Source organism: Tachysurus vachellii, chromosome 6 (genome assembly GCF_030014155.1).
Source record: "Tachysurus vachellii isolate PV-2020 chromosome 6, HZAU_Pvac_v1, whole genome shotgun sequence".
Lineage (NCBI taxonomy): Eukaryota > Metazoa > Chordata > Actinopteri > Siluriformes > Bagridae > Tachysurus > Tachysurus vachellii.
In genome coordinates, this window is record NC_083465.1 from 6,317,171 (window position 1) to 6,341,826 (window position 24,656).

Sequence of the window (24,656 nt, forward strand, 5' to 3'; positions counted from 1 at the left end):
GGGAGGGGTAGCTCATTGGTTAGGTCAGGTAGAGAAGGGGTAGCTCATTGGTTAGGTCAGGTAGGGAGGGGTGGCTCATGGTTAGGTCAGGTAGGGAGGGGTGGCTCATTGGTTAGGTCAGGTAGAGAAGGGGTAGCTCATTGGTTAGGTCAGGTGGGGAGGGGTAGCTCAGTGGTTAGGTCAGGTGGGGAGGGGTAGCTCAGTGGTTAGGTCAGGTGGGGAGGGATAGCTCAGTGGTTAGGTCAGGTGAGGGAGGGATAGCTCAGTGGTTAGGTCAGGTACAGAGGGGTAGCTCAGTGGTTAGGTCAGGTAGGGAGGGGTAGCTCAGTGGTTAGGTCAGGTAGGGGAGGGATAGCTCAGTGGTTAGGTCAGGTGAGGGAGGGATAGCTCAGTGGTTAGGTCAGGTGAGGGAGGGGTAGCTCAGGGATAAGGGCAGGTGAGGGAGGGGTAGCTCTGGGGTTAGGTCAGGTAGGGGAACGATAGCTCAGGGGTTAGGTCAGGTGAGGGAGGGGTAGCTCAGGGGTTAGGTCAGGTAAGGGAGGGGTAGCTCAGGGGTTAGGGTCAGGTAGGGGAGGGATAGCTCAGTGGTTATGTCGTGTAAATGAGGGGTAAGCTCAGGGGGGTAAGCTCTGGGGCTAGGTCAGGTAGGGGAAGGGTAGCTCTGGGGTTAGGTCAGGTAGGGGAGGGGTTAGGTCAGGTTAGCTCAGGAGTTAGGTCAGGTAAAGGAGATGTTTATTTATTTGTTTTTATTAACGACCCAGTCACACTTAAGTATTTTTAGTTTTGTTTAATGTTAAGGAATGTCTGCAAGACAAGTTCATTCCTGTTACCTTTTTCCTGTTTACCATTAGAAACGCTCGCTCCCTCACCAACCTCCCCTTTTTCTCTCTCATGTCATCTCATGTGAAGTAAATAAGACAAACACAGCTTGGCATGTTAGCAAGAACCCAATGAAATTCCTCTCTCCTGAAGAGACTCCCACGAGGGAAATGTTTTACATTGTCATATAGCACCGACACCTGCAAGTCCTTTCCATAAAGGTTAAATAAATGTCTGCCTTTTTTTGTTGTTAAGTTTTAATCTATTTATTTTAAGCTTTAGATTTCATGGAGTGTCTGCTATATAACTCCATGTTGCCATAGAAACAATAACATACCATAACAAGCCTATTCATCTAAACTGAAAGAACAGCCGTGTTTGTATGGAAAACTAATGAGCACGTTCTGATTCAACAGAAACCTGTTCTATATGTTCTGTGTTTCCTGTTGTTTGGTCAAAATCATGTTTATGAAAAACTTTTTTTTTTCCCTTTTTTTAAAGTAACTATATATATTCATGTGTTTACTTCTACTATACAGTTTACTTTTAAAAGGAATCAGAACACTTAGATGCCCTTAAGTTCCCATTCAATAATTACTGATTACTCCATGTTTTTTTACAACCTCAACCTTCTTTGAAACTTTGTTTTGGACTGCTCTTATTAGTAGTGCCTTTCACAGGGCTAAGCTCCAGAGTTAAAGTTCACTGTATAATATTCACCTCAAAGCAGAAAAAAAAAAAACATTGAAAAAGAAAAAAGAAAAACTAAAAAAAGAAACCCCAAAAACAGAAGTAACCCAATTCAAAAACAACCCAATTCTGCTTCAGCATACACCCAAACAGCACCAAATTCCATCGTTCAAGTTACTACATTGTGATTTGGTGAGTGTACAAAGCTCAAAGTTCAGCTTAAGTCACATTATAGCAATGAAACGCTTAGATTTGAGCTATACGATGGAAGGGGCTACAGACAAGTAGAGCAACAGAGCGCTGAATTCACAAGGTCTTGATAGCCAAATATTAAAAAAAAGCTAAGAAAAGAAAAGAATGATATTAAGATTTAGAATACATAATTCTATACAAACCTTCAAGAATTAAATGCTGTAAAACAATAGCAATTAAATTAATAACTCTGGAATAACTTTATATTTATTCATAAGTCATACTGTCCTTCTTTCAAAAAAAAGTCAAAAAGTAATGTTTAACTACACATCCATGAGACGTACGTTCTTACATAAAGGCCCTCAGGATTTAATACTACATCCAGCTTGACCAGTAGCACAAGTAGCCATAGCCATTGAACCACCAACCACCAGCTATAGCAGTGTAAACTGGGTAGCAGAGATGCAAATAGATGTAAATCTATTTCAATCAATAGATAAATGTTCTCTGCTAGAACGTATAGAGTTGTGAGGTCAGATCCCAGTTCTGAAATTAAAGACCAAATTTGAGTGACAATTTAATTTTTAGAGCCTAATTGCTAGAGACATTGGGGAAAAAAAGAGGAGAGTATATCTACTGCAAATGGTTTCTTGTAATACATTGCCAATGATGGGGTGGGATAAGGAGAAAAAGTACCTAAAAATGGAACATGCTGCAGGATTAAACACACAGACCGATGTGATTTCTAGCTATAAATAATAGCTTCTCAACAATAATCTTAGCATCATTGTGAGATTTCAACTCAGGCCCCACTACCCTCTCCATGGTTTAGTTAAATCAGCATGAAGCAATTTTGATTTTAGACATAAACCTGAACTTAAGCCAACAACATTTGGTATGATTCCTTCAAAACCAGATAAACCTGGTGTTGGATAATAGAGAAAAATCACCCCAGGTCTCTATAAGGTTTTAAGGAAATGTAAAAGAAATAAAGACATAAAATAGAATTAGATGTAAATGTTGCTGACACGCTTATGGACGATCCGTGATCAGTTTTCAGAATCAGGGCTAAATTGCAGCTTCATGAGTCATTGTTTGACATGCAGTGCGAGTGGAGCAGCAAACAATCTAACAATCTCAGAGTGAGCCTTCAGATTATTGGTCAGATCATTTCAGACCCGTCAGAATTTTTGGTCAGTTTTCAGACAGTGTGAGCAGTCTCAATAACCGAATTGTGGTGGTGTTCGCATGGCAACAAGCACCAAGTCAACAAAACAGCATACGAGCGTGAAAGCCAGTTTAGCCAAGCAGTGTGGCAATGACATACACTCGTGTATAGAACATCTTCTTCATCCTTCCATAACCAGCAACAAAAAACAAGAAAAGAAATGTTGTTAGGCAACAGACAGCACTTTTTATTTCAAGGGTAAGTGGTATAGGCTCTGAAAATGATAGATTGAGTGCTGAGAAAATGATAAATACTCTCTAAACTTTTAACTGCTGAAATATTATAGCAAACAGAACAGTCTATTGTGCACAATTCATTTTATATTTAAGTGCATTATTTAGTGTGAACACTGTAGTCCTCAGCTGAAATTCAAATGAACAGTGCAAGTTGGGTCTGACATTCGGTCTAATCGACGATTCTGTTAGACTGCATTAAATCCTTGATCTCTGATAGTAAGTTGCAAATGAACAGTTTCGCTAGAAGTGAAACCACTTTAAATGTCCAGAGATCTAAAATTTAAATAAAGAATTTTACACATTAATACATTTATGTTAATTAGATTTCTAACACATTCGGAGAACTTCTGCATTTTTATTCATGTTTAGTTTGAGGAACAAAAACGGTCTCAAAATAAAGGAAGCAAAGTGGAACCTGTTTGTCTGCTGCATGGCCACAGCTCTGGATTGTCACTGATTAACTGAAATTAAGCCTGTTCTAAGATCATGACCTATTTTTCAACAATTGGAACAGGCTTTTGCCCAAATGGGTTGGATACTGTCCCACCCTAAAAGGCCACATCTGCCCTTGAAAGTACTCCTATTACATACAAAGCAACAAATGTTATTTTTAGGTGCACCGCCACTAGCGCATCTAGCAGTTCAGTGACCATAACACGCTATAATGTACATAATCACACTACACCGAGGGTGGGGTCTGAGCCGCCTCTAGATATTTTCAGACAGTCGTTTTCAAGTCTGCTTTTCTTTGATTAACATTCATTATCTGTGAAATGTATTAAGAAAGGAGGAACATCACTTAACTTATACTCTGTTAAAGCATCTTTAACAGAGTATTTTCTTTCATGCTAGAATCTACCAACAGCATCTCTTCCTTTGCCCATTTTACTCCTCTATTCCTTTCAAAAAGTTTCTCAAAATTGCAAAGGGATCTCCTGTGCCCGCTTCCAGTCAAAGTTAGGATCTGGTCTGGTCTCTGAGCGGATCATTCAAATCTAAAGGTATTCTGTTGTTGATTTATGGATGTGTGCTTTGGTTTATTGATTTAATAGAAAGCTAAATATCTTTCCTCTTTCCATCTTCTTCAGCTGTTTAACAGGATCTCCAAATGCACAGGAGATGGCCCTACCCACGACTGACTCTAACTTGAATACAAATCTAGTTCCTGCCAAAAAGAAGCAGTAACATTACACAATGCTGCCACCACCATGCTTTTTTCCCATAAAACATTTCTTTTTCATTGACAAAAAAAATATGATTTTATAGCCACGCTATATTGTACGCTTTCTGAACGCACCACATTTCATTTTTTCTGGCTTAAAATGGTACAATACAATAAACGGTTTATGAGCTCCGCTTCAGCCTACACCGTGCTGAGCTAAAGCCATCTTAGATAAAAACATTTCAAAAGATCCAACAGTCATGGAGGACAAGTAAAAAATATCAAGGAGATTTAAGACATTCATTTGATCATATGCAAAGACACGTAATTCCTGAGGTAAAACGGGAATAATGCTTTGAAGTGCAGTCTTGTTCGCCTGTTATTCAAATCATCCAGTCACTTTGTTGATAATCATTAGATTTCAGGTCTTTGCTTCATGCCGATTCTTTCATGTAACTTCGTAGGCTGAAAGTACACTCGGCTGGAAGGAGGTGTGTCAAATATCACTTCAAATAAGGAACTATTTTGGCATAGACACTAATTGCGAGTTTGTTTGAAACTGGCCTTACCATGTTTGTGCAAAAAAAATAATAAATAATAATAATAATAATTAAATGAATAAATCAATAAAGGAGAGAGAAAGTATCAATCGGTGAATAGAATTATGTAATTGCTTTCACCATAAATGTGACCCAAAACTACACGCACATACGGTCAGACACACACACACACACACACACACACACACAGAGTAGCTATGTGCAGCACAGTGATGGAATACTTAAGGCAAAAGAGTTTTAGAAATGTTATAAATATATATAAAATATATTTATATACACTTATGTACAATTATATATATATATAGTGTAGTATTACAATATTATATAAATATATGTATAATATATATACACCAATGCTAATGTAATTCCTTTAAGTGCCTAGAGAAACACAGAAATAACGCGGATTGCTCCCCTTTGATTGCTTGCAAGATAGAGCAAAGAAGTTTGCGGAAATTACACAGGAAATGAACAGAGTAATGGCGATATGAGAGAGATGGAGACAGTCAGAAGGAAACAGAACTGGCATATAAATAACACAAAACTGCCAGATGAATGTTGTATTTACTGCAGAATCATTAAAGTGCAATGATCTAAGGGTTTATGGTAGTATTTGTATACTGATGGTAACAATATATTTTTTAACCGAGAGCTTGGACATAAAGATCATATTTAAAAAAAAAAAAAAAAAAAAAAAGAGAGAGAAAATAAAATAGCACCTTGGGGGGAAATGTAGCCACGATGGCAGGTCTCAGGAAACATCCAGCAATTCAAAATTCAGCAGAATCAACTGAGAATTTTTTTCATCTATTTAAAACATACCTGATAAATCTAGCTATTGTTAAAATTCATACAATGTCCCTATGGGGGTCATTAACAAAATGGTCAGCAATATCTGTGCTTTTTCCCCCCTCCATTAACAGGCAAAAAGGAAATGTGTGCTTACTTTCCAATGTTATCAGGAAGCGCTTGTAAAGAAATGTCATTGATGGAAAGGCATGTTAGGTTCCGCAATTCGGCAAAGCTCTCCGGCAATCTGGAGGGGAATAAAAAAAATGAGAGAGAGAGAGAGAGAGAGAGAGAGAGAGACAGACAGACAGACAGAGAGAGGGATAGGGAGGGAGGGAGAGAGAGAGAGAGAGAGAGAGACAGACAGACAAAGAGAATGAGAGTGTATGAGTTTCCATTTGCTAAATGAAAAATTGAATATTTCTAAAACATTACAAGGTTTTGAAAATAAATAAAATAGTCAGACTAAATGAAAAGCCTAAGAAATGCCTGTGTGCATCACAGGCACAGATCTGTGAGAGACAGGCAATAACAGCTTAAGCACTATGACAGTGTGAACTAACAAATCTGTTAATAAACAAAGTCGATCTGATCCGAAACCATTTTGAAATCCAATCAGTATTTCACAGCAACTACAGCCAAGTCCCAGAGCTGTTAGGGTTCTATTAAGCCAAAAACTTTTAAAGTGAACAGCGCAATCAGTGCGAGAACACTTGTACTAATCAAAAAATAAATACAAAATGCCAGCGATCCAAGATGTGCAATCACCTTAAATCAGACCCTATAGTTCTCATGAATGAACAGACGGATTCAAATGAAATCAAACATCATTTAGATGGAGGGGGGGAAAAAAAACAAAAACAAAACAAAACAAAAAAAAAAAAAAACAGGAAATGCACACAGACTATACTTATGAAAAGAATGGAAATAGTTAACGGCGGTCAATCACTAATACACTTACTGCTAATTTGTCAGAGAGAGAAAAGTGAATGTGTTCAGATGAATGCAGATTGTGTGTTAAGTGATACAGGCGTTTTCCATTTACCGTGTCAAAGGGTTGCCGCTGAAGTCTGCCACTTGAAGGGCTTTGCAAAAGGAGATGTTTTCTGGGATCTCGATAATGTCTGCGGAAAATAAATAGCAGCACAGTTGGTTAGTTTTAATTAAACTCATTATTACAAAATGCACTTTTTTAATCTGTATTTTAATCTGATCAATAATTGCAATGGCTCTATTTGTTGCAGGAAGTGTGCACGGATACAGAAGTGGGTCAAAGTTCAATCCATTTTGCTAGAAATGTTTAACAAAACCGCTTCGAGTCAGCCCTGGTGCTTACGGACACCAGGCACGAAACGCAAAACGGACTCAAACAGCCATTTAAGTCCATTTGAGCTGCCCGCAAAATGACGGCACATCCTTTGCCAAACAAGGAGTCCAGGTTGTAAAATTGGCGTATAAAACCTGAACAGCGGAACAGAAAAAGGAGTAATTATGATCCGGGCCATGTTCCCAGCACAGAAATATTCCCAGTGATGACCGTGCCATAACTAAGCTCAGAGGGCTTAAAATAAAAAAAATAAAAAAATAAAAAACTGAGAAGATGCAAAAAATACACAGGGTGTGTGCAAGTTAGTGTGTGGGAACAGAGTCTGAAGAAAAAGAGCTGCTGTTTAGTATAATAAGGCCTTCGGGATAGAAAAAAAAAAGCCCTGATCAGACATTACAAAAAGAAAAGGATCGTGTTATTACTAGATTTGGTGTTTGAAAGTTTTTAAATAATTAAATAAGTTTTTAAAGATATTAATATCTTTAATAAGTGTATGGTGTTATATTGGGAAAAGTGTCACTTTTATGGTTTCGTTAATCCAACATAAGCTCATCTACAAAACAGGATGGGTTTTTTTAATGGTTTCTTACATAAGTATCCCTACGTTCTACATTTCCACTCCACATATTTCAAACAACCTGGAACCAAAATAAACTGAAATGGGTCATTAAGCTACACAAAACAGCCCAAAATTAAAAAAAAAATTAGTAATGAATTAAAACAAATAAACAATATATTTTTTCTGACTATATTTTATATTTTTCTGATCTACTTTAATATATTCTTTGATATATACTTAAATAAAAAAGCACAATATATATTATAATATATAATTACTTTTTTTTGTGCTTTATTATTTTTATTCACTTTTTTATTTATTTTATTATCTTGATTTTGTTATTTTCTCTACTACTACTACTTCTTTTTGGTACAGTCGTACAAAGCATTTCACTACATGTCGTACTGTGTATGATGACAAATAAAATTGTGGGACAAAATTTTAAATAGTTTGGCAAATTATTTACAACTAAAATTAAAAAAAATAAATAAAATAGCATGCAGAAAATTAGTGATTGTATATTTGATTATTCACCCCAGAGAAGCAGTCACGTAGGCTGGAGGTATCTCTGATGGAGCTGAGGACAACTAGAGCCTAGACTCTACAATATGCTGGGCTTTATATAAAAGGACTGAGAAACCATATGAAATCCCAAAGCATGTTAGCGACTCAGCGAACGTGAGGAAATCGTTTCTCCAATCTGATACCAAGATCAGACTTTGTGACCTTGACACAAAGCATTATGTTTGGCAGAAACCCAACAGTGCTAATCACACTGAGAACGTCATTTCCACAGTGAAGCACGATGGTGGTAGCATCATGATGATTTATTGCCTTGGCCTCGGATTTCTTCATCGAGTTATTCCCTCCTTATCTTTCATGACCAGGTCAACTATTTCTTTTCTGAGTGATGGCCTCCTCGAGGAAGAGTCAAGGCTGTGCCATGCTCTTTCCATTTCTTAAGAACAAATGTAATAATTTAGAGCAACAGGGGTGAAGACTTTTGGTTTCATTTCAATGTTTGCAAATACCTAGATTTGTTTTCCATCAATTGAATGACTATTTTGTGTAAATTAAGGACATGAGAATTCCAATAGGTACTAGATACTAGGATCTTTTGGGATTCATTTGGGAACAGAAAATAATAGAAAATCCTTTGATTGCAGGACATTTTAACCCAACTGGATACAAGGATAAGACAAAAACGTACCAAGGAGGCTGCCGAGAGACCTACGACAACATCTGTACAAATATTCACTTCCTGCCTGTGCACTCGTATAACCTCTTAAATCCTCGTGTGATTATCGCTTACAGGTTTTCTTTTTTGAAAAATTTAAAAATACAAAAAACAAAAACACAAAAACATGAGATTACTTATTATCTAAAGTCCACCAGACCTTCGGGAAAGCAGGCCTTCGGTGGTGGTAGCATGCTTCTTTTCAAGGGCTCAAGTCAGGATAAAGTTAATAAAGCTCAAGCGTGTTACCGTATAGAATCCAGTACTTCTTTTTATACTGGATGTACAGTTGTACTAACCTAAGTATAAAGTCTGTGACCTCAAATACAAAGGAGACAACGGGGTCACTTACCGTTGCGCGAGACATCGAGCTCTACAAGTTGCATGAAGTTGGCTATCTCAGGAGGAAGTCTCTGGATCTCGTTGTCGCTCAGTCCCAGCTTTCTTAACTTTACCAGCTGGAAGAATTGCTGAAAAACAGCAAGCAAACATCATTTCTATGAGCAATCAAGTGCAAGTAAAGTCCTCAATGTGTATTGTATTCAATGTGCTTTTTTCCCCCACTAATTGTGTATGGGAAAACTGGTAGACTAAAATGCACCAAGTGTACTGGGATGTGTATTATCCCCAAATAGGAAAACGAATCATTTCCAAAAGATGAAAAAGGGTGAATGTAATCATCGACAGTGACATTTACATACAGGAACAGGACGTGTCCAAAACATGTCAGGGAGGCTGCTGAGACCTAAATATACAATAATTACAAGATGCTGACAAAACAACACTGAAAGCATCAGACACTTATCGCAAACTTATTTTAAATTCAAATTCTATGTACAGAAAGGGTGTGAGGGGGGAAAAGAAAAACGCCTCCGTCGTGGAGCTGAAACGGCTGAAGCATAAAACGGTCTGAAACTGTCTGTAGAAAGGCCACGATCGATTCCTTTTCCAAAAAGAACAGTTAAGCAATTAAGCTTGTCCAGTGGCCCGGCAAAACAGCTCTGTGTATCTGTGCACCGCTGATGTAATCAGCCGTTTAACTCTTTATCTGCCCTACTTCTACAACGACCTTTCCTATGTGGCGTTCATCACGACTGCTGTCTTAACCACCGTGTTAGAGGAACTATATAGGCGTCACCTGGCTTGTGTATGAATGGAAGTAAACTGCAGAAAATCACATTTGGAAAAGATGTCCAGATACTGACATGTTTCGTAGCTCCTGAAGACTTTTGTTTGGTTTATATATAATATGGAAGCATTATTATTCTTATTATTATTATTATTATTATTATTATTATTATTAATATTATTATTATTGTTATTATTAGTATTAATAATAATAACGAAGTGCTTCGCTGCCTTAATAAAAACCCAGAAAGTTAACAAGAACGAGAGGAAAAAAAATGCAGGTTTTTCTTCCCTCGGTGTCAGTTGCTCTTCCTGTTTGTCAGCACACGCATAATAGGATAAATAAATACATTCTTTTATTGAAGCTCTGACATAAGCGGTCATATTGCATTCAAATCCCAGTGTAATTCTTGAGCAGAGAAAGTGAAGGAATTCAATTTGGCTTTGTGATTTCTGAGGCTCTTGAGGGGGGAAAAAGCTGATAGTCGTCGGAGGCTGCGTACACTGTGTGAACTCGCACCTTCAAAGTCAATCCTGTTCAATGCAGGGAAAACTACACCACAGATGATCTGGTGTCTGGGTTGACCCAATGTGTCGCAGTTTGTGTAATCATAAACATCACTGCGACAATTCTTTTCAATTGTATAGCGTTTTTAACAATTCACATTGTCTCAATGCAGCTTTACGGAAGTATAGCAACAGAATAAAAATTTGAAAAGTTTAATATGCAGTTGAGCCTGAGGCGACGGTGGCAAGGAAAAACTCCCTGAGACGACATGAGGGAGGAACTCAGACTCAGAAGGGAACCTCATTTTTATTTGGGTGACACTGGACAGTAAATAATGTAAATGTAAAAAATGTCCTTTTTACAGCAGTTTGTATGAGTGGTTTTGTATTAAGCAACCAAGAGCTCCTGAGGAACTAACAGGTCAGCGTCGTTTCTGAGTTCACCACAGACTTAACACTAATCTCTTCCTGCCAAAGTCTTCACATGATTGATGATGAAGACCCGACCAAGCAATTTCATTGTTCCGACTTGATTTTACGTCACGTTTAGAATAAAAGCCCATGACAAGGCACTAAACAAGTAAGGACAGAATCAACGATATTTGTCTTTTACATAATAGTCATATGGGATAAGAAACGTCAGTTTTCACAATCGCTACACTTTCAACACTGTACATTGAAGTTTAAGTATTTCTCTTTTGAGCTACCTTACTAGTGGCAATATATTCATCAAAAATCTGTGTTCATTAAAAGAAACATCTGAAGAGTCCTTTAAGACCGGGACGTCTGAAAGGGCCACGAGATTCTGATGAACAACGAGGCGTAAGAGATTACACAGCAGCAGTTCATGGAGAGAAAAGAAAGGGAAAAAAAAAGGCCACTTAGTTCCTTGTCGGCGTTATTCAGATGCTAGCGTTTTTGCAGACAAGCTATGGTCACGTCACAAAAGAGAGGGTCAGATAAGAATAATTCATTTCCTCTCTTTGTGAGCTCTAATAGACGCTACATCAGAGCAATCGGCTTCTACTCCAAGCTCTAAGAGATTACAGGGTTTACTTCATTTAAAAACTCGCTAATGGGAAACGTACCAAGTTTAACTAGCAGCTCTGAAGTGATTTTTGAAAGAACTCTCTCATTGCATCATTACATACTTTGTGTTTATTTGGATTTGTTTGATAACTCGTCTGTGCAGAGCAGAGTGTTTTATTTATCTGAAGACATGTAAGAATACAAGGATATTGTAAGAATACAAGAATACAGCTCTTATCCATCAATAAAGTGAAAAGCAGCCTCTTTATAACCCCAACCATTCTCCTTTGAATTGAAAAGAGTACTATTCAAGTCGCAGTAGATGAGATTTGTTGTTGCAATGATGACGGCACCAAGCAAACAAATAATAACCTTTACTGGTTAACATTAGCAAATATTATTGTGATGGATAAAATAGATGTTAATAGACGTAGAAATAGACGCATTAAATAGATTAATGGACGTAGAAATACAGATCGACTTAATGCGAGTACGCTATTTTCTCCCATTTCCACATGCGTTTCCTTCTGGTTTTTGTCCAACTTCGCAAAAAATGAGCATGAGTGTGTCACCCTGACTAGGATGGAACACTTACTGTGGATGAATGAATTAATCTTCGGGCCAGAAACGTGCCTAATTTTACATGCTGAAGCGTTACGTTTTAAACTGGAGTATTCTAGGATCAAGTATTCAGGATTTCTTCAGTGTTAGCTAAGTGAAGTCTGGTGTCAGAACTGTGACTGCGTGTTATATTTAATAAACCAGTGAATGAATATAAATTCACCTCGAAAAAAAAAAAAACGCCACAGTTTCTCACGGACATGACACAGAGCGCAACAATCTCCCGAATACTTATTTCAAAACTGCAACTCTGATTGTTAAACGTTGTACATATAAATGAACATATTCAGATCCACATCCTCCTCCCTACTTTTTGCGTCACGTCAACTTTCACCGCTGACAGTTTCCCAGAGGAGAAAATCCTGCGATCCGTGACAGTCGACGCTCCTTCCTTACTCCCAGACTTGACACTCTGACAAAACTGCTCGTGGTTGTCGCATAAATTTTCTCTTTAAAATAAATCCATCGTATTATAATAATTTCATGCCGTGCAAAAATTTGTGCACCATCCTACAAAATAAAGAAAAAGAACAGCAGTAATTTCAGGAGATTTGGGGGTAAAGTTCCTTCATTAGCACAATCTACATTGAAAAATGGTCATCCCACCTTTATTTAATGTTCAACATAATGGATCTCGCTGTACGACAGACACACACTTTAATGTTATCCAATTCCAAAGAAATGAAAATAAATGTTTTTGCGTCCAACAGATATGATCAATATTTTAATTTAGATTTGAATTTAAAAAAACAAAATAAAAGGGTAACATATGACCAGGTGACTGTATGTGGGTTTAGAAGTTTGGCCCATGCCTTCGACGCCGTATCTGAGCTGCCGGTTTTTCCTTCAAGATGAGCCATCTGTCAAACTGAGAACGAATCAGCTTGGCTTCTGAGTAACTAAATCCCACCGAGTGTCACTGTGTTGAAAATGGTTGCAACGAGTGTCACACAAAAATCTCACTTGTCCTGTTGCTCAAGCTCAGCCTGCAAGCTGTAAAGTCTCCTGAGAGACACTGTACTGTACCCACAGCAACAAGCAAAGCTCACTGGAGGTACGCTCATAACATCAGTACACCGTATCTTAAAATTCACCTAAAAAACATGCAAATTTCCATTACACTGCAAGGAATTAGCATATATTTACATCTCGGTTGAGGAGATTTGGAACCAAACTTCTATTTCAGACTGCATGAACTGTTGCTAATTTACTGTCTAAAGAGTAAACAAAACCGAGCTTGCTTTCAACCTTTAAAGTGTTATGTTACTTACATTACCAAACAGCTGAGGTTGCAAATTAGCATATTCTATTAATATATTTAGGTCATTCAATAAAAGCAGCAGCTCTTTCTTTATAGTAGACAACGGCCTTTTTATCTGTAATGCAAAAAATTAATGAATTATTTTTTCCGTATATTTGGAGACAGGTATTGTGTAACGTGCAGAACTCAAAAGGTTCAAATCTGAGTTTAAAGCCACCAGTTTCAATCTAACAAAGACTCAAGCAAGTAAACGATCGGCCAAAAAAACAATGAATACAGAGAGAACCGTTCGTCTCTTTGCGTATTGTGATTTGAAATGGAATTCCTGGCATAAACAAAGGGAGAGGAAGAGCAGAACGGGTTTATAAGGAGTTAAGTGGAAAAAGAAGTGGCCTAGATTTGGTGTATAAATATTGCAAACGGGACAAGATGGTCATATTTAATTGCCCGCCTTTAATGCAAAAACAGTAGAGATGTAAAGAGTCAAACGCTAAAAAGCTTTAAAGCAGATTTTTTTTTTCTGCTTTAATTTTCTCCCCAGTTCGGTCTTGCCGATTCACATCCTATTCCCTAGCACCGACCGCCACGAAGATACGTTGTACTCTGCGTTCTTCCTCATATGTACGCTCACAGACACCTGCGATTGGCTAGCGCTACTGTGATTGACAGGCGAGTCAGTCGGAGCATCCCGTTCCTCCTGATTCAGCTCCTGGGGAAAACTTTACATCTAAACCCGGATTGTAATGAAAGAAGACGGGAAAGAAAACTAGCACTACTGGAAACGTGACGCTTTGTCATTTCTGTCTGCTGTGCTGTTGAGGTGTTTACACTGCCGAGAAATGCCGCAGTCAATAACGTTTCAATCTGCCACGCCCATACAGGTGTGTTCCGTGTGTGCGCATGTGTGTGTAGTTTCACAGCATCCTTTCTTAACAATCCAATGAGTTTAAAAATCTCTGATTGAAGTATCAGTATTCAAGTATCAGTTTTATTGCCGTACTTTATTACAATTTGAAGCTTTTTTAAAAACACGTCAGCTACGAATAACAAATAGGCTCCATCTCTGCTCGGTTTGCTCGCTGCCACTCCTGTTTGATCTCCAAACAGCTAAATAGCTTCATTAACTTAACCAAACACTCCATCACGTAGCGGTCTGTACAACGAGGCACAGGGAATAACAGCAGGTCTGTTCAGGAATGGCAAAAATGTCCTGGTGTCTATAGGTGCCACGTTCCCCTGCATTCTGTTGTGAACATTAAGACCATAGACCCATCATCAGCTCACAGCCACCAGGGCCTGCATGAAATTTGAACTATTTCTGGACTGTCCTCATGGCATGCTGCACTTTCCACATTCTCACATTTTACATTTGTTGAACAGGTTTCTTTCCTCCTGCTTCACCCCTCCCTTCTGTTACCATACTACTTATTTCAGGAAACCATTTTCTTATCATTTTCTATTCTGTACTTGTACATTTCCTGTCATAGGGTGTAGGGTATCGTTGGCTACACTTTTTTTGAGGATTACTACCTCATAGGCTTTCTTTCCAATGCATTTTAATGCACAAAACTGCACATAATTACACATTATGCACTTTATTCATAATTATCAGTAGCTGCATTTAATTTTTTAAGACATTTTCGTCTATTTTTCACTTTACAGCTAATGCCACTTCATTTCACATTTCCAATTTATCTTTTTTTAATCTTATTGCATTACATTTTATCCGATATTAAATTTATTTAAATCTCCTTAATCTCTTTATTTTTTTTCTATTGATTACATTTTAGCGGACGGACAATAAAAAAAATAAAAATAATTTTTTTTTAATCTTTACCACGTCATATTGTGTGACATGTGACTCCGTACGTGATCGTATTTTTAAAACAAATTTACTTTTGTTTACAGAAAATACACACAATGTGTCAAAAAGATTTTGGCTAAACGTTTAAAAAATTGTCAGCCACATTTTATAAAATAAAAAAAAAACACCTATGGTCTGTATAAGTTGAAAAAATTGCACAAGTGAGCTAAAGCTAAAATCACAGACAAAAAACACCAACAAATAACAGAATCCACAAACTAACATTGTTAAATTGATGTCAATTATAGTGAGATTGGTTAAAAAGAAGATACAATACTACAAACTCTCCTAGCTAGCAGTTTAGCTAACTTCCTGTTTAAAGTTCCTTGTCAAACAAGAATTAATACATAATCATTATGAACACCTGATTTCTTCTTCTTGTGTCTTTAATCCACGTGCTAACATTATCTGTCTCTTGGTCAACCCGGTGAGCTGCTATCGCTACGTCTACCTTAGCGCGATAAATCCAATTTGTTTTATTTACAAAGCACTTTTTACAAGATATTTATATTTAGATCCCTAATGAGTAAGTCAGAGGCGACAATGGCAAGGACCAAGTCCCTGAGATGATGAAACCTTGTCAGGAACCTGTCCTGTTCTTGGTGACGCCGGATAGATGGATTATAACCGTAAAGGTAAACAATGCTAAGTGTTTTGAAAAGTCATCTAGGGATGAGTCACTCACGATAACAGCATAAGGTTTTATGTATAAATCTACAGCATCAAAGTGACCAGATGGTATTGTTTTTATTATAGCTGTCTACTACAGCATATTGTAATTAAATTTAAATAACAAACAAACGTTCAGATTAAATTGGAGGGTGTTTCGGGTGTTTTAAACCCAGCAAACAGTGTAGGGTTTACAGCACTTTGTATATGCTTAGCTATTCTATGACTAGGCATCTTTTATTCCCTCACAACTTAGGTCACTTACAATTAATCAGATAAAAGACATTTATTTTGACTTCAATCTTTTTTTTTATTGGCTATTTGTAATCTGTTACTGTTATATCTCAATATCCAGTTCAGTCCAGTTGATCAGGCCAGTTCAGGCCAGTTCAGACCAGTTGATCAAGAAATCAAAAGAGGTCCAGCAGAAAGGTTGCAAAAGCATTGGGCATGGCCAAATTAGCTATGTGGTAGACTATTAACCAAAAAAAAAACATTTACAGGGATGCAAAAAGAGGCGGAAGTCTGCAGAAAACAAGCCAAGGGTGGGTGGGTGTTTGGGGGCAGGTAAGTAGGTATTTAGGTAGATCATTTTTTCGGCCACATACACAATCATACTCTATTCATTCTGACTGATATTAACCTTACTTTGTACTTTTGGCTAAAAGGACCTTACTAGCTATAAAAATAGACCAATTTTGCTAGCTATAATAAATGAATAACTGTTGCTAGTTAATAATAACTATAACTTCGAAGATGGAAAGATCCCGAACAAAAAGACACTTGGCAGGCAACAAGGTGTTATCATATTGTATACTCAGCTCTATAAACATCTGTTTGTTAAGGATGTGTTTTTACCTTAACCGAATGATTTGAAGTGATCAAATGTATTGAATACATATCAGTGCCCTGAATGCCACGTAATCTGTGTGAAAATGACATTAGGGATATATATATAAAGTGGCGCTTGTACATTAAAGGGTTAAAAGCAGGAATTCTCCAAATTTAACACACAGCACCTTTAAAAGCGAAACCGAGATTCACATCCGGCGACTTCGGATTTCATGTTTGCACACGTAGGTGATTTTAAAAAAAACACTTAAAGGGAAAAAAAGCTGCTAGAAGCAATGGGGAAAAAAAACACTTGATAACTTGTACACTTTGGTTCAAATTAGGTGATGCAAAAGCTAATGCTGGTTTTCCAGTTTGCCTGTTTTTTGTTAAGGAACATGACTAATTCTGTGGTTTGGGAATAATAAATTATAAATGATGTAAATGATAAATGATGCCACTGCTGTGGTTGCTCGTTCTCAAGGTCATGGTAGGAACTGGCAGGAACTGGATATTATTGACATATTATGGGAAACGAATCCAAGAAAACAATTTAAATAAACCTAAAGATTTACATTTACAATTTTATCGTCTAAAATAAGTCTTGTAAAATAAGTTTCAATAGGACAGTAATTCGACAAGATTTATTGATATAAGTAATTAAATGAGGAATTACTTACAGTCACATATTAACATATTCACCTTCCCCATCTCCACCAAATAAACTGGTTGAAAAACTGTTCTAATCAAAAGCTAGGCTGAACGCAATGCTCCGACACAACCGTTTGCATTTTCATCAACACTCTGCTGATGAGATCAGAAGATTCCACCATTTGTCTTTTATAGGTTCACTGAGCTGCTGTGGGATTTGATTACTTACATGTCAGAGCACACTGTAAGCAGCTCTTTTGGTCAATTTAACAGTTTTGCATGGTGCACTTGGCGTCACTATTGAAACTCACTTGAAATGATGAGTCTTAAAGCCATCGCGTGTGTATATATAAATAAAAAGCAGAGCTTGAGTTTTAAAACTGTGAGGGCTTCGTTCATCCTTAGTTTCTACGTGGTCAGGATACATGTTTGCCCATGTTTTGGAAACCAAACTGGATGCAGTTACACCAAATTTGTTCAGTTACTCTATTCACAACTCCGTTGAAATATTATTTGCCTCCTTTGCGATACCGATTTTTTTTTTCTTTCAAAAGCTCCATTAAATTGCTCAACTTTCCATAAAGCACTGTAGTGGCTAAAACTGGAACTCTAACAAGTGCTAGTTACCTTTGCTAGTTGCTAAGGTTTTACACCAACTGGGATCGTGTGATATATTCTGTTGCCGCAAAGATGTTATCTGATAGTAAGTTAGAATTCAATCAAATAAACTGCTGCAGAAGGTGTGTCTGTGATTAATTAATTAAATAGAACTATATCAATCGGAAAGATAGATATAAAGTGAGAGGAAAACCGGTGCAGAAATATTTGTACGCCACAGTGACCTGACAAAGAGGACAAAAAAATGTGGTGTGTGTTTTTGCACTAGTTTCAGGAGTAACGGATTTGTCTGTAAACCTGGCAACCGGCGCATACATTAAAGTAAACGTATAGCCATGAAACAGTTTACGGCGTTCCAATGAGTTCCTTAATCTTGTGTGCTTAACATAATACACATGGCACAGCTGCTTACTGCATTATGCACATTAGTTTTTTTTTACAGTATATGATTGTGATATAATGATTTCAATAAGTAGCCAACAGTATATTTAAGTACACCAGACTTCAACCCCAGACACGGCTCTTAGTTTCTGTAATAGCATCATATTGGCTACCAGTTTCTAGGCTGAGAAACAGGATTAACCTGTCGGATTCAGGCATTTTTCCTGTTTTGGTCTTGCCAGGTCGCTCCACTCTGAGGATAGGGGTGTTAAGACCTCAGAGAATGGAGTTTTAGTGAAGGAGGTGTGAACAAACTGTACTGATCACATGCTTATTTTCTATCAGATTTTCTCATCCCACCCTCCAAGGGTCCCTACAAATAAGGACAAATAAGGATCACTAAAACCAGAAGAGAACGGGGTGTTGATGGATTAAGATACAAACTAGGGAGGGTGAAGATTATCACATGCTTCTTCTGAGGCACGGGATATCAGCCAAATGCATCTTTTCAGCCCATGCGACGTCAAGGGTAGAGCCGTGAAGGTCGGTGCTATCCACCCACTTCCACATGCATACGAGCTGAGACATACCCATGACTGGCTAGCATCACTGTGATTGATGGGGGGAGATTGGGATAGTATGCAACCCTCAACATTATAATCAGGATTCAAACTCATGATCTCTGGGTAACAAGCTGAACTCTTTTCTCCCTGTAGCATCTTTCATTCTAATTGATTTGATTCGGTTTCCCAAAACATAATAAAACCCATAGCTTAATATATACCGTTGTGACCCGGACCAGACAGAGACTAAGGATGGATGAATGAAATGTGTAAATGCATACACAGTTCATAATTATGTTAATAGACGTGGTCTTTCTTTGTCTCGCAAGCTTCCTATCTGACACATGCATGAAAGTAAAAATCTCCCATTCACATTACTTTTTAGTTACGTCCAAGGGGATCTCATCGCAAGATCCGTGGCACAGGTTTAGTCTTAATCAGGTGCCTCGCAAAGTTAATTATGCTGAAGATACTTTACATTAGATTAAGATTTGACTCATTTGAACTCCTTACAGTTTTAATAACCTTCAGGTTACATCTCTCCTGCAATGTCTCTGTCCAGTGTAACTCTTCCTGTGAAGCTCAGGGTTTCTTGTATAGCATGCTCTCTCAATATTAATATAAAATATACCTCAGTCCAAATCTCAGAGCACCTGAAAAAGCTTCTGTTTGCCAAGGTTTTCAATACAAATGATATTATCACCAACAACACATTTACATTTCCAGGATTTGGCAGACACCATTATACAGAGTGACTTACATTTTTCTCTCATTTGAGACAACTAAGCAATTGAGGGTTAAGGGCCTTGTTCAGGGGCCCAGCAGTGGCAGCATGGTGGACCTGGGAATCACTCAAAACCTTCCGGTTGGTAGTCCAATACCTTAACCACTAGGCCACCACATCCCCAGAACAAACAAACAAACGCATGAAAAGTAGAATCTTAGAAACATCGACATGAATTTTAAGCGTCTCTTAGCATTTCTTTATTTTTCTTGCACAGACTGCAAGTTTGTGTAAAACCAGACGATCTGTGATAGATCAGATCCATCGGCGTGAACATGTGCTTCAATAAGACTCATGGGACCTCAGACCTTTTGTAGAAATTTGCTTAAATTTAAATAGCGACCTAGAATCTGCCTCGAATATTGAATAGTCAAGATGTCGCTGGTTTCCTTTTTCTTTGATTGTTTGCATGTTTGTTTTGAAATTCTAAAAAAATTAATTTATTTACTTAATCCCAGATTTTTTACTGTTGTCTCAGACTTTCTGGGCTCACTTAGTGTGTGTATATGTGTATATATGATGACTCCTTCAGGGTTTAATATGCATGATTTATGCACTTTTAATCATGGATTATCCTTGGTCACCTGCAGTGGATAAGAAATCCTGAAACTGAAACATAGTCATGGAAGCTTTGTCTGTGATCAACCCCTGGGCCTTGAGAGTGAAGGTGTTTTAGGTTGTTTAGGCCACAGGTGAGCTCGTGTGTGGTGTGACGTCACAATGAGCCACGACGACACTTAATAGTTTAGTAATAACATAAACAAAGGATTTCGCCTGTAACACGGTTTGTCCTGTAAACAAGCGGTTTAATGTCCCCTGGTTTGTGTCATGCTCACCTTGGGTAAGTCTCGGAGCTGGTTCGCGTCCAGTAAAAGTTCCTCCAGACTGCGGCTGTAGCGATAAATCTCGTCCGGGACGTAAAGCAGGGAGCAGTGACGCCGGTCCACGGTCTCGACGTGACGGTTACACCGCCACAGAGGGATACAGTTAAACATCCCGAATCGTACACAAACAACACGACAAGTCAAATCTCCTTAATTTAAACTCTCTCTCTCTCTCGGTGTTGTTTTTATTTAGATTTGTATCTAATGCAGGCGATGGGATTTTCACCAGTGCGCTCGGGCTAAAAAAACACGCGCGCGCACGCACACGCTCCACTTCACTTCACTCCACGTCTCAAACGTCGCCCCTTCCATCGCTGTCAAACCGTCTTATTATCTGGAATGTTGACAAACTTCCCATGTTTTATTTCCCCCCCAAAACGTTTACATGTCCACCGCGTTGGTCTCACGTCGTGACTTTTCTTTTCTGCGTCCTGTAGTTTTCCCTCTAGCTCCACTTTCTGACCCGGAAAACACGCACTTACTCACTCACTCACTCCTTCATTCCAAGCTGGCGTCACGCTTACCGTGAGCCCCGCCCACGTGTGGACACGCCCACTCGTATCCACGCCCACCGCCGGGGAAGCGGAAGGGAGGGAATTGTAATTCCACACAGAGTTCAGGAAGAGGTTAGCTGCCAAGTTTACCTGCTTTTTACTCACCAGTGAGAAGCAGTGTTTACTTTGTTAACACGATTCCATTGCTTTTTATGTACATGAACTGAATGCACGTACTATTGACAAGATGGTGTAACCTGTTAAACACCAGCTACTATAGTAAATACTTCAATTAGCTGTTGTAGATACCTTAAACCATTTAATTACTTAACATGTTGTTTAGTCAATGACTAAATTCTGGAATTGGCATCCAGATTTATCACCGCTATGCTTCACGCTCCAAGATTTCCAAACCAACTTACATTTATCTCATTTAATTTAGTTTAGTTCGACTGAGGGTTAAGGGCCTTGCCCAGGAGTGCAGTGGTGGCAGCCTGGTAGTCCTGGGATTTGAACTCAAAACTCTCCGATCAGTAGTAAAATGACTCAACCACTGAGCTACCACTTCCCCTAATAACATCCACAACATCTACAACATCAAGCAACTCCAGTACCAATGGCGCTTATGGCGCAATCCTTGATGATGTTAATGATGTTAATAAATAACCAATAAGTCCATCAGACCATTCATTTATTCCATGTACAGAATTGAAACGCCTCACAATTTTCATTATCTATCCGAACAATATATCCATATAACAATAAAAAAAGGCTAGATTATATTAACCACAATCAAATCTACAGGCGTGTCAGTCCGTGACACTCGATTCAAATCAATTCACATTTTGTGATAGTTTTTTAGGGTTTTTTTTGTTTGTTTTTTGTATTTTTCAAATGTCAAATCTATTTTCAATGTCAAAGTGTAAAAAAAAAATGTGTAGTAGAATCTTTTCATGATTGTAGACATAAAATTAAACCTCTTTACGCTCCATTACACCTCAAAAACAAAACAAAGGACACAACACTTTTTTTTTTATTTTACCTAAATATAATTTTTAGGCTGGTTTGGCTACTATAGTCCTTATAAACCATTTTATATTTTTATAATATATTTGTATATTGAAGAAACCCTCTCTGCATTTTCATGTTCAATTTGTCATATCCTACTTTATGTTTGTGTTTATGGATTCAATTTCATTTCAGTGGTTTGCTTTAAAACAAGATCTTGGAGTCCATTTTGATATTAGTACATAAAAAAGCATCTTCTTGACTTGCTTTTTCCACATGCAACCTTGCTCCAAAACTATTATCCAAAATATGGTATAAAAAGCAACCCTGGAGATACTGAGTGGAATTTGCAGCTTGTATTCCATGATTCCGTCTATATTAACTACAGCTCCAAACCCACTGAATTCAAGCAACTCCATAGCATGATGCTGCCACCAGGAGTATAACATTTCAATATTTCAATATAAAACATGATTATTCTTTTAAAAAGTACAAAGTTTCCACCTGACAGCTACCTTTTGTAGCTGCACCTTTCAACAGTGACGAGTTTAAATATGACAAATTGATCCTGCACAGCCTGAGGCAGCTGTCACTTGTTACTAAATCTCTCACAAATTGAGATTTGAGAGTCTGTTATATGATACATCATACCTTACTTTGTGTCTGACCTGTCATTTCACCTGATAAAGCGTGACTGCTTAGCCCATGGCTTCAGGGAGCAACCACGTTACCTTTACCTATGTATTTATATCAACCAGTGGACAACCTAGCAATGCATGTAGTGGGATTTGTACATGTGGACCATGGACTGTAGCATGATATTCGCTTTATATCGATGCTATAGGTACAAAAATGCTCTGGGCTTTCACCACAGTTGTCATCGTTAGCATGAATTCAGCACTGGACTACATTACCCATCACCCCTCACATGCCACATGATCATGATGCTCATGTTACATGTGCCAATCAGCCTCATCTGTGTACCTTTACACACTGATGAATTCTGTTCTTGTGTTTCATTGTCTAGATTCCAAGTTGTTGTTTTACTGCCCATAGCCTTGTTCCTAGGCCTGCCTTGCATCTGATTAAGTGAAATAGTCTATTTTACCATTTAGTTGCACTGAGAAACAGTGACTATAAAAGAGTTACTAAGAATTCAGTCACAGCAAAGTGTGGGAGAAAATATTAACGTATTAATGAATCAAGTATTTACTTTTTTTATTACCTAGTTCTTGGAGCATTTCAGATGTATAGTGTAAAATATATACAGAGGCAGGTGAAATATGTAACCCTAATGACAGAGAGTGAGAGCAAAAAAACAGGAAGTAAAGAGGAAGTAATTAAATTGGGTTGCCAAAATGGTCATAAATAAATCCTGGTTCTTTTCCTCACTGGTGAGATTTATTTAGGCCGATGAGAACACTCAAGTGCCAGAACAACCAGTCTAGTACAGATGCTGAATCAACCTAGTTACAAGAAATGAACCCTGTATTTTGTGTCGTCTTAAATCTTAGTGTGTATCAAATTTCAAATAATAATGAAACCATTTTAAACACAAATGATAAAATTAATAATGTAATAATCAGGCTTTGATTATGAATATATTAAATGTGTTGCAGTTTCCCAGCAAGACCGATTAAGACCTACTAAAGTGGTCATTCATTTAACTCATTTTTGAATATTGTTGTCATGCGCCACAAAAGCAGAGCAAAGCGTCTGGGGAACAAAGTGTAGTTCCAGTCAGAAATGAACACTTTCCTTCAAAGTCTGGCACTGACTTCTTCACTTCACAAGTGAACACATTCTGAACTGAATCGAGCATGCAATGCAGGCAAGATACTATGCTTCTAAATGCCATTTAAAGCTGCTACACCTTCATTAGCATGGTTAAAATACGCTCGTGTTCTTTCTCTCCACAATGTAAAATGATCTACTATGAACTAGTTAGACAGAAAAATAGGGTGTCTAATGCTTAGAATTGTAGAAATAAATACTGTATGAAAGAAAAATACACCTTTTATACACAGGATTTGAATGTTTGGGATCATGGAAATTTCCTTGTTTTCCATAGATAAACCCATTTGATAAAGATTTCGTGAAATTTACTGAGATTAACAAGGAGAATTTATACAGAAAAAAAGGTGTAATGTTTATCTATTGATAAACAAAAGAGGTCAGCAGAAACAGACGTGGTGGTTGACGTGTTTCCTGGAGGTCTGGCGAGTTTATTACGAAAAGGATTATCTAAAGTGGATAGAAGATTGGTACATGTTTCTCAAAACAAAAGGATTTCTAGGACAAAGCAAAGTATATTCATTTTAAAAACATACAGCCAATCAGATGATTTTTAAAGAAAGATCTATAGAGACCAATTATACGTATCATGTTATATTTGCTAGTCCATGTTCATCATTTTATAAGGCTAATTGATTATTACTCCTGTACTGATGAATGGAGCAATAAAAGTGGCCTTTTATGGGTTATTTTAGCATCTGGAGTATCGGGGGGGGCACGGTGGCTTAGTGGTTAGCACTTTCGCCTCACACCTCCAGGGTCGGGGGTTCGAT

At 37.8% G+C, this 24,656-nt stretch overlaps 1 protein-coding gene across 1 annotated transcript in view; it reads right to left on the reverse strand.

The window, feature by feature from the left end:
* Positions 1 to 21,080, reverse strand: part of lrrc1 (leucine rich repeat containing 1) — a 40,164-nt gene extending 19,084 nt beyond the window's left edge. Inside the window, exons 1-4 of the mRNA XM_060871897.1 lie at positions 20,540 to 21,080; positions 9,149 to 9,266; positions 6,719 to 6,797; positions 5,831 to 5,920 (exon numbers count right to left, since the gene is read on the reverse strand). Of these exons, the coding sequence (XP_060727880.1) occupies positions 5,831 to 5,920; positions 6,719 to 6,797; positions 9,149 to 9,266; positions 20,540 to 20,698 (446 nt within the window). The 5' untranslated portion in view covers positions 20,699 to 21,080. The remainder of the gene's footprint in view (positions 1 to 5,830; positions 5,921 to 6,718; positions 6,798 to 9,148; positions 9,267 to 20,539) is intronic.
* Between the last annotated feature and the right edge of the window lie 3,576 nt (positions 21,081 to 24,656).